Source organism: Capricornis sumatraensis, chromosome 16 (genome assembly GCF_032405125.1).
Source record: "Capricornis sumatraensis isolate serow.1 chromosome 16, serow.2, whole genome shotgun sequence".
In the NCBI taxonomy this organism is placed as follows: Eukaryota; Metazoa; Chordata; class Mammalia; order Artiodactyla; family Bovidae; genus Capricornis; species Capricornis sumatraensis.
Genome location: NC_091084.1, coordinates 49,363,470 through 49,374,769, shown reverse-complemented (window position 1 = coordinate 49,374,769; position 11,300 = coordinate 49,363,470). Strand labels below are relative to the sequence as shown.

Genomic DNA, 11,300 nt, shown 5'->3' with positions numbered 1-11,300 from the left:
TGTACTAGTTTGCATTCCCACCAACAGTGTAGGAGGGTTCCCTTTTCTCCACACCCTCTCCAGCATTTATTGCTTGCAGATTTTTGGATCGCAGCCATTCTGACTGGTGTGAAGTGGTACCTCATTGTGGTTTTGATTTGCATTTCTCTAATAATGAGTGATGTTGAGCATCTTTTCATGTGTTTGTTAGCCATCTGTATGTCTTCTTTGGAGAAATGTCTATGTAGTTCTTTGGCCCATTTTTTGATTAGGTCTTTTATTTTTCTGGAAATGAGCTGCATAAGTTGCTTGTATATTTTTGAGATTAGTTGGTTGTCAGTTGCTTCATTTGCTATTATTTTCTCCCATTCAGAAGGCTGTCTTTTCACCTTGCTTATATTTTCCTTTGTTGTGCAGAAGCTTTTAATTTTAATTAGATCCCATTTGTTTATTTTTGCTTTTATTTCCAGTATTCTGGGAGGTGGGTCATAGAGGATCCTGCTGTGATTTATGTCAGAGAGTGTTTTGCCTATATTCTCCTCTAGGAGTTTTATAGTTTCTGGTCTTACATTTAGATCTTTAATCCATTTTGAGTTTATTTTTGTGTGCGGTGTTAGAAAGTGATCTAGTTTCATTCTTTTACAAGTGGTTGACCAGTTTTCCCAGCACCACTTGTTAAAGAGATTGTCTTTACTCCATTGTATATTCTTGCCTCCTTTGTCAAAGATAAGGTGTCCATATGTGTGTGGATTTATCTCTGGGCTTTCTATTTTGTTCCATTGATCTATATGTCTGTCTTTGTGCCAGTACCATACTGTCTTGATGACTGTGGCTTTGTAGTATAGCCTGAAGTCAGGCAAGTTGATTCCTCCAGTTCCATTCTTCTTTCTCAAGATTGCTTTGGCTATTCGAGGTTTTTTGTATTTCCATACAAATCTTGAAATTATTTGTTCTAGTTCTGTGAAAAATATGGCTGGGAGCTTGATAGGGATTGCATTGAATTTGTAAATTGCTTTGGGTTGTATACTCATTTTCACTATATTGATTCTTCCGATTCATGAACATGGTATATTTCTCCATCTATTAGTGTCCTCTTTGATTTCTTTCATCAGTGTTTTATAGTTTTCTATATATAGGTCTTTAGTTTCTTTAGGTAGATATATTCCTAAGTATTTTATTCTTTTCGTTGCAATGGTGAATGGAATTGTTTCCTTAATTTATTTTTCTCCTTTCTCATTATTAGTGTATAGGAATGCAAGGGATTTCTGTGTGTTGATTTTATATCCTGCATCTTTACTATATTCATTGATTAGCTCTAGTAATTTTCTGGTGGAATCTTTAGGGTTTTCCATGTAGAGGATCATGTCATCTGCAAACAGTGAGAGTTTTACTTCTTCTTTCCAATTTGGATTCCTTTTATTTCTTTTTCTGCTCTGATTGCTGTGGCCAAAACTTCCAGAACTATGTTGAATAGTAGCAGTGAAAGTGGGCACCCTTGTCTTGTTCCTGACTTTAGGGGAAATGCTTTCAATTTTTCACCATTGAGGATAATGTTTGCTGTGAGTTTGTCATATATAGCTTTTATTATGTTGAGGTATGTTCCTTCTATTCCTGCTTTCTGGAGAGTTTTTATCATAAATGGATGTTGAATTTTGTCAAAGGCCTTCTCTGCATCTATTGAGATAATCCTATGGTTTTTATTTTTCAATTTGTTAATGTGGTGAATTACATTGATTGATTTGCGGATATTGAAGAATCCTTGCATCCCTGGGATAAAGCCCACTTGGTCATGGTGTATGATCTTTTTAATGTGTTGTTGGATTCTGATTGCTAGAATTTTGTTGAGGATTTTTGCATCTATGTTCATCAGTGATATTGGCCTGTAGTTTTCTTTTTTTGTAGTATCTTTGTCAGGTTTTGGTATTAGGGTGATGGTGGCCTCATAGAATGAGTTTGGAAGTTTACCTTCCTCTGCAATTTTCTGGAAGAGTCTGAGTAGGATAGGTGTTAGCTCTTCTCTAAATTTTTGGTAGAATTCAGCTGTGAAGCCGTCTGGACCTGGGCTTTTATACTTTTGGCAGTGTTTTTTAATTTAAAAAATTAATTTTAACTTAAATCACACTGTTATTTTTCTGTGGCTAGCACCTTTTGTGGTCTATTCCAGATATTAAAGAAGATATGTATATTGCATTTCACATTTAACTCTACATTAAAAAAAAAAAACTGTTGTATGAATAAATTGTGTATCTTTTCCCACAATGTATATCTAACTGATCCAGTAATACTTATAGAAAATGGTGTATTTTCTCCCAATCTATAGTGTTTCCTTTGTCATAAATTAAATGGCTTAATGTGTGTTTCAGAATTTGGTTTCTGGGCTCTGTATTTCTTATAATAGTATTTTTAACCACATTTTAAAGGATGAGTAATTTGTTTTTTAAGGAAGTTATAGAAATTATCCTCATGCATATCTTTAAGAAATGGAAAGATAAGGTTAAAATCTATATCTCTCTTCTATACTGCTCTTTTTGTACTACCTGATCTTGGAAAAATTGAGATGTAATAAAATCTCAAGGAGATTAAGTGAACTATAAAAATCAATTATAGAATCCAGTTTTCTATCCTATAAATTGGTGGGATTTCCATCATGATAGTTGACCATGTTTCTGTGAAAATATGATAAACTGTCTCATATTCTGGTAATTGTAGGGTTATTAAGGTGTTTAACAGAAACCAATTCTTTTTTCCTTGGGAAATTGGCCACAGAATTATTTTCATTCTACTAAATATAAAGCTTACATACATTTTTGGTGATTTAGAGCCCACTGGCTAAATTATTATCTGTTGTTTGCAATCAGCCTTAGGCTTGCATGAAGCTCATTTTTCTTACCTGTTTAGCAGACACTACAAGAGCACTAAATTTTTTCCTTCCTTCTTCTGACCTGACTCTTAGACACTGCAGACCGTATTTCTTAAGGGAGGGGTAGGAGAGGATTCTAGCTTCTTCAGTGCCCAATGCTTTCCAAGCACCATGAAGTTAAGTAATGGCTCTCTGGATATTTATGAATTATTTATCACATTATTTAGCAACAATGAAGTTCCTATTATCTGCTAATTGCAGGCTTTTTTGTGGTTTACTTCCTGGCCAAGCATCTGAATTACCACTTGTCCCCTCAACCCCAGTGACTTCTCATGGATTTGATCATTTGATTTCCATACTTTTGCTTATTGATTCTTTTCTCTGGAATTCCTTTTATAAATGTGTCTGCTTACAGCATGTTTTCCCTTCTAAATAGGTACCAAACACCTTCTTTTCAACATAGTCTTTCTTTATAATCACCAACTCCTCCTTCAACATCCCATCAACATCAATAAACATCACTTTAATAGTCTAGTGTTCATTTAGGAGGTTGCACATACTTTTATTTTAATTATTACGTTTACTGTGATAAACTGTTTGCATCTTTGTCCATTAACTCTGATGTCCTTAATGAGTGAAGCCCTTCTACTCCACATTGTCACATTTTAGATGTTCAGTACATATATATGAGAAATTAAAAGATTAATAAAAGGATGAGGTAGCATTTACTTATCTCAAATACTTAAATTGAAAATGAGATTTAGCTATAAGCATGGAATTTGGAATTAATTAATTTTTCTCTTAGATGAGAAATATATTTAATGTGAGGTAAGAAATATCAAATGTAAAGTTGCATTTATTTATACCATCTCCTACTAGAACTTGACTAACGTGTTCCATTGTGAAATATATGAAAATGTAAATTCAAAAGATCAGAGACAACCAATGAGAAAACAATAAAAACTGGAGATGTCAGTGTATTTATTGAATGATAAATATTACTAGAGAAACAAGCATAATCAAGGCAAAGTACATGAATTCTTTTAGTAAAGTATAACAGTGTGAAACTAGTTTGCTTTGTTTTTGCTACAGACACCAGATAATCTCAGAGGACAATGTTTAAAGGTAAAGTAGAAAGATTGGTAGAAAGACATAATAAAAAAAAAAAGATTCATTACCATTGATATATTTATGCATCCTAAACAAGATTAGCCACTTACAACCTATTACTGAAAGCTTATTCTGATTAGAAATTAAGAGCATTCTAATAAATGCACATAGACCATGATAAGAAAAGGCAAAAATAAGTCAATTTAAATGTGAAAAAACCAAATCAAAAATTTTCTGATTTGTGAGACCTCGATCTCCATTGAGATATGCATAATTTAATATTTACAAAAGGTTTCAAACAGTGCCTTAATAATTAAATATCAACAATCAGCTATTAAACAAGAATAAGAATTTTTAAAGTCCTCATATCTTTTGGTTCATGGGTATAGTTACCCAAGGATACTAAGATCACATATACAGGGAGATTTATTAACAAATGAAGTTTTCTATCCAAAATCTCTTTAGAGAAGATATAACAGAATTACTTTTATTATAAATCTATGAGGGTGAAAAACTAGTTTTAAAAAACAATTTTGAATCAGTGTCTGTGATGTGAACTTGAATTGCTTAATAAAAATTTGTTGAGTGAATAAATGAACTAATCAATAAACAAACAGAAGACATACTCACTGTCACTCAGGAAAGTTGACTGATCAAATAAACTACAGAATTTTAAAACACAGAAAAAGAGAAAGTAACCATAAACTATGTTTTCTCTTGTCTTTATCTTACTCTAGGAAAAGTCACATAAAGCTTAAGTGTATTTGATTATGCTAATGCTGAATAAAACGGAGCGGGCCCCACCCTCATTCATTCTGAATGGAATCCCAGGACTGGAAGATGTGCATATTTGGATTTCCTTCCCATTCTGCTCCATGTATGTTGTAGCTATGGCAGGGAACTGTGGCCTCCTCTACCTCATCTACTGTGAGGACTCCTTGCACAAACCTATGTATTACTTCTTGGCCATGCTTTCCCTAACTGATCTTGTCATGTGCTCTAGCACAGTCCCTAAAGCCCTCTCCATCTTCTGGTTTCATCTCAAGGAAATCACCTTTGAAGGATGCCTGATCCAGATGTTCTTCGTCCACACCTTCACAGGGATGGAGTCTGGGGTGCTCATGCTCATGGCCCTGGACCGCTACGTGGCCATCTGCTACCCTCTGCGCTACTCAACTATCCTCACAAATCCTGTCATTGCAAAGGCGGGTCTGTCCACCTTTCTCAGAGGGGTGTTGCTCATCATTCCCTTCCCTTTCCTCACCAAGCGCCTGCCCTACTGCAGAGGCAACGTCATCCCCCACACTTACTGTGACCACATGTCTGTGGCCAAGTTGTCTGGTGGAAATATCAAGGTCAATGCCATCTATGGTCTGATTGTTGCCTTCCTGATTGGGGGTTTTGACATCCTGTGCATCACAGTCTCCTACACCATGATCCTGAGGGCAGTGGTCAGCCTCTCCTCAGCAGAAGCTCGGCGGAAGGCCTTCAGCACCTGCACGGCTCACATCTGTGCTATAGTTTTCTCCTACAGCCCAGCCTTCTTCTCCTTCTTTTCCCATCGCTTTGGGGGCCATACAATCCCTCCCTCTTGTCACATCATTATGGCCAATATTTACCTACTGTTGCCTCCAACTATGAATCCTGTTGTGTATGGGGTGAAAACCAAGCAGATAAGAGACTGTGTTTCAGGAATCCTTTCAGGTTCTAAGAATACCAAATCCCAAAACATATGAATGGGCATTCCCAGGAAAGAAAAGAGAAAGATGACTTTTAGTTATCTGTTTAGGCAGGAGTTGGCAAAACTTTTGCAAGTTCTATTTTGGCTACTAAAATGGGATTTATCTTGTAGTAAGTGCATCTCCAAATAAATGTCCTGTCATGAGAATCTCAATATCACCTGCACACCCACCAATCTACTAAGAATATCTTCTTTCTCATTGCTGTGAAAGATTAGTCTAATAACTAACCCGTATGTTCTTTAAGATTCAACTAAAAAATAATAATTTGCTAAGGTTGCTTCCCCTATGAATACTTATATTAACAAATTTAGTCATTATCATTTAACTTCTTTTAAACTATTTTTCTGTGGCCACCTCAGAAGTCCATACAAAGTCAAACATCAAAGAGAGCTTTCCCCTTTCAATCTGCAACATGCAAATATTAATGCATATCGGTTACAAGTTCAAGTGGTCCAGTAAGAAAACATAGCTAATGTTCCAAAATGATACATAAAGGAAATAAATCTGAATTTACAAAATCTACTTAGTGTCACTTAATGATAGTCTGAAACAAGAAAGATACATATGAAGAAAACAAACACATTTGCTTGATTTCACAGAATCTTTGAAAAGAAAATGAAAGGTTTAAAGATCAAATCAGCAACAGCACCGACAACAAACCCTAGAACTATATTTGTGTGTTGGTCCCAATCTGAAATAACTGAAGACAATGTACATAAAAATTAGAGATTCATGAAGAATTTTCTCTGAGTAACCAATATTGATAATTGCTATTTTTGTGTTTACTTTCCACTTTGATTCCTGGGTCAGGAAGATCCCCAGAGAAGAGCATGGCTAGGCACTCCAGTATTCTTGCCTGGAGAATTCCATGGACAGAGTAGCCTGGCAGGCTACAGTCCATAGGATCACAAAGAGTCAGGCACCACTGAGCGACTAACACTTTCACTTTCAATTTTTCACTCTAAAGTCCTAAAACTTCATTGTAATTTATTGTCAGATAGACTACAGAATCATTTCATTAACAGCAAACTACAAACTATGCTATGCAGAGACCGTTTCAAAATGATGTTCAGTATAATTAGGCTCAGAGAATGCAACTTTAAAAATATATTTGTTTTACTCTCTGGAAAATATGTCTGCATCCCCTAAAGTCTCCAGTAGCTCTAAGTTCCAGATCTCTGAGTTCATGCTGATGCGATTCCCAGGAATTCACCGTTGGCAACACTGGCTTTCTTTACCATGGCGTTACCCTACCTCTCAGCAGTCGGTGCTAATATCCTCATCCTCACCACCATCTGCCAGGACCCTGCTCTTCAGCAGCCCATGTACCACTTCTTAGGCATCCTGTTTGTGTTGGACATGGGTCTGGCCACCACTATCATGCTCAAGATTCTAGCCATTTTCTGGTTTGAGTCCAGGGTCATTAGCCTCCTTGAGTGTTTTGCTCAAATTTATGCCTTTCACTGCTTTGTTGGCATGGAGTCTGGTATCTTCCTCTGCATGGCTTTTGATAGAAACATAGCCATTTGTCACCCTCTTCACTATCCATCAATTGTCACCAATGCTTAATCTTCAAATCTTCCTTGTTCATGGTGCTTCAGAATGGCTTGCTTGTCATTCCAGTACCTGTGCTTGCTGCCCAGCATAATTATTGCTCCAGGAATGAGACTGAGCATTGCCTTTGCTCTAATCTTGTGGTCACTAGCCTGGTTTGTGATGGCAGGAGGCCAAACAGCATTTGCCAAATGGTTTTGGCATTTGGAATCGGGAATGATCTAAGTCTTATACTATTGTCATACACTTTGATTTGCACTCTGTACTTAGACTGAACTCAACTGAAGCTGCATCTAAAGCATTGAGCACTTGTAGCCCTCATCTCAATGGCACCGCACTCCAGCAACCTTGCCTGGAAAATCCCATGGACGGAGGAGCCTGGTAGGCTGCAGTCCATGGGGTTGCTAAGAGTCGGACACGACTGAGCAACTTCACTTTCACTTTCATGCACTGGAGAAGGCAATGGAAGCCCACTCCAGTGTTCTTGCCTGGAGAATCCCAAGGACGGAGGAGCCTGGTGGGCTGCCATCTATGGGGTCGCACAGACTCGGACACGACTGAAGCGACGTAGCAGCAGCAACAGCAGCAGCAGCAGCTCTCCATCTCATCCTCATCCTCTTCTTTTATACAGTTGTTGTAGTGATTTGAGTAACTCACCTGGCAGAGACAAAGTTACTTTGATTCCAGTTCTACTAAATGTGCTGCACAATATTATGCCCCCTTCCCTCAACCCTATGGTGTAATCACTTAGGACTAAGGAACTTAGGGCAGGCTTTCTAAAGGGGTTTTGTTTGAGTTTAGAAAAGAAAACAAGGCACCCGAGACCTTCTCCATGATGTATAGATACTTCAATGTCTTTTAGAGTAGATATTAGGCATTCAGAGATGATGGGAAATGTGAATGCCTTTGAGATTCCTTTCTCACATTTTCATATAAACAACTGTGAAATTACTTGAAAGAAAAAAAAAAAAAACCCTTCACAGTAGCTCCAAATTATGGACAAGAGCTAAATATATGTGAGGAAAAGAACCACTTTCAACAACTGACACTAACAAACACTAACAAACAAATCAAATGGAATAAAAAACTGTAATTAATGATTTAGCTCTTTCCCCTACAATAAATAGGATATCAGAATGGTATACACATGCATACACATTTGCAATCAAATAAGTAAAAGTGAATGGGATGTGAATTACAAAAATTGCCTGTTTGCTGATAGCTGTGACTTGGGAGCAAAGTCAATCTTGCTGAACAAGCATCATTCCAGTAATATGAATGCAGATGCAGTGGTAGAAAATACTGCAGATGAGCAAAGCCCAACTGGACTATAATGAGGCTTGGGGAGAATATGGCTAGATGAGCAGACTGAGGAGAAAGTCGTAGATCAGTAGATGATTGCATGAGAGAGAGAGGGAGAGAGAGAAGTATTCAGAAGGATCATGATCTTGCTCCATTGGTTTCTCCACATCTGCTCTCTGCCCTTTCTACACTGTTCTGTGCCCTAAAGTCTGAAGCTCATATACCATATGACCCAGTGTCCTTTGTTGTCTAGCATTCACTTGGATTGAGCTCACTGGCAGGAGATAACTGTTCACGAGTTGAAAGAGTTTTTTTTTTTTTTTTTCCTTTTATTCTTAGCCTGCTTTGACATCAGGGCTCTGATGTGTCCCTTAAGGTCTTGCCTTGCTGACCATCTGCTTGAGGCTACAGTTCTTATGGTTTTTACCCAAGAACACTTTTTTTTCTCTCGTTTCCCCTTAAGGGCAAGGAAGCGATTAATTTCTTATGATCTTAGTTTCTGAATACCCAACCAGTCAATCCTAAAGGAAATCAACCTTGAATATCCACTGGAAAGACTGATTATGAAGCTGAAGCTCCAATACTTTGGGCACCTGATATGAAGAGCCAACTCACTGGAAAAGACCCTGATGGTGGGAAAGACTGAAGGCAGTATAAGGGGACAACAGAGGACGAGATGGTTGGATGGCATCACTGACTCGATGGACATGAGTTTGGGCAAGCTCCAGGAGATGGTGTGGGACTGTGTGCTGTGTGCTGCAGTCCATGGGTTGCAAAGAGTCAAACATGCCTGAGCAACTGAACAACAATCCAATATTTATTGTTTTCTCAACATTTGTTTTTGTTGCCTTACTCCCTCCTACAACTCTGTTAATATCAACTTCACTGAATTCTTTTCTGAGTCACATTGTTTGTGAGTCTTTTGTTTATTTTTGTGACTGATTCATCAGCTTTACCTCTATCACCACACCTCTGCTACAAGCTACTTCTTGGCCTCTATGACAACAGTCACACAAGGATATAGTCTGCTTGAGTAAGAGAGGAATTTATAAATGATCAAACCAGAAATATCTGTAAGGCAGGAAGCAGATGCAGAATTTTCATCCCAGTGAAAAATCTTGCCCTGAATTTTTTTTTCCATGATCCTAAAACCAAAGATAGCAGAAACAAAGCTTAGGCTATTAGTGTCATATATTTCATTATGTTCTGGGCTGGTTTACATTGAGCTCATGCTTGCTATCATTGTTGTTCAGTTGCCAAGTCCTGTCTGAGTTTTTGCAACACCATAGACTGCATCACTCCAGGATCTTCTGTCCTCCACTATCTCCTGGAGTTTGTTCAAATTCATGTGCACTGAGTCGGTGACGCCATCCAACCAACTCGTCCTGTTTCATCCCCTTCTTCGAAATAGGAAAAGGAGAATGTCAAGTCTGTATACTGTCACCCTGCTTATTTAACTTATATTCAGAGTACATCACGAGAAATGCTGGGCTGGAAAAAGAACAAGCTGGAATCAAGATTGCCGGGAGAAATATCAGTAACCTCACGTATGCAGATGACACCACCCTTATGGCAGAAAGTGAAGAGGAACTAAAGAGCCTCTTGATGAAAGTGAAAGAGGAGAGTGAAAAAGCTGGCTTAAAGCTCAACATTCAGAAAATGAAGATCATGGCTTCTGGTCCCATCACTTCATGGGAAATAGATGAGGAAACAGTGGAAACAGTGTCAGACTTTATTATTTTGGGCTCCAAAATCACTGCAGGTGGTGACTGCAGCCATGAAATTAAAAGACACTTACTCCTTGGAAGAAAAGTTATGACCAACCTAGATAGCATATTCAAAACCAGAGACATTACTTTGCCAACAAAGGTCCGTCTAGTCAAGGCTATGGTTTTTCCTGTGGTCATGTATGGATGCGAGAGTTGGACTGTGAAGAAAGCTGAGCACCGAAGAATTGATGCTTTTGAACTGTGGTGTTGGAGAAGACTCTTGAGAGTCCCTTGGACTGCAAGGAGATCCAACCAGGCCATTCTGAAGTAGATTAGCCCTGGGATTTCTTTGGAGGAAATGATGCTGAAACTCCAGTATTTTGGCCACCTCATGCAAAGAGCTGACTCATTGGAAAAGACTCTGATGCTGGGAGGGATTGGGGGCAGGAGGAAAAGGGGAAGACTGAGGATGAGATGGCTGGATGGCATCACTGACTCTATGGATGTGAGTCTGAGTGAACTCCGGGAGTTGGTGATGGACAGGGAGGACTGGCGTGCTTCGATTCATGGGGTCGCAAAGAGCTGGACATGACTGAGCAACTAAACTGACTGAACTGACTGACCGTGACACTTCTGAGGCGAGACTACGCTCAAACTGATACATGTGCAGCAGTCAGGTGTGCTGTATGTACACGCGTGCTCAGTCGCTTCAGTTGTGCCTGACTCTCTGCAACCCCAGAGATTACACTGTCCATGGAATTCTCCAGGCAAGAACACTGGTTTGGGTTCCCATTTTTTACTCCAGGTTATCTTCCTGGCCAGAGATCTAACCCAGATCTCACACAGTGCAGGCAGATTCTTTACCATCTGAGCCACCAGGTATATGTAGGACCTAATATACTCTTGCATTGTCAAGCTGTTAGCTTGGTTTTCAAAATCATGATGTTACTCTAACTCTAATTACTGAAGTAACTTGGTAGCAACACATTACTTCAAAATAAAGGATTTATGTAATAAAGAAAAGAAAGTCAAGCAAATGCATTA

At 38.4% G+C, this 11,300-nt stretch overlaps 1 protein-coding gene and 1 pseudogene across 1 annotated transcript; both read left to right on the top strand.

The window, feature by feature from the left end:
• The first annotated feature begins 1,341 nt into the window (after nucleotides 1-1,341).
• Nucleotides 1,342-5,685, top strand: LOC138092723 (olfactory receptor 52N4-like). Its single transcript, XM_068988788.1, has 2 exons — nucleotides 1,342-1,380; nucleotides 4,759-5,685. The coding sequence occupies exons 1-2, from the start codon at nucleotides 1,342-1,344 to the stop codon at nucleotides 5,683-5,685; spliced, it is 966 nt and encodes a 321-aa protein (XP_068844889.1).
• Nucleotides 5,686-6,823: 1,138 nt separating this feature from the next.
• LOC138092151 (olfactory receptor 56B1-like) lies at nucleotides 6,824-8,081 on the top strand (annotated as a pseudogene).
• Nucleotides 8,082-11,300: the final 3,219 nt, after the last annotated feature.

Excerpts from the sequence above, each read along its gene's own strand:
- LOC138092723 (XM_068988788.1), top strand. The coding sequence starts at position 1,342 with ATGTCATCTGCAAACAGTGAGAGTTTTACTTCTTCTTTC. Across the intron at positions 1,381-4,758 it reads AGAGTTTTACTTCTTCTTTC|TTCATTCTGAATGGAATCCC; the intron begins CAATTTGGATTC and ends GCCCCACCCTCA.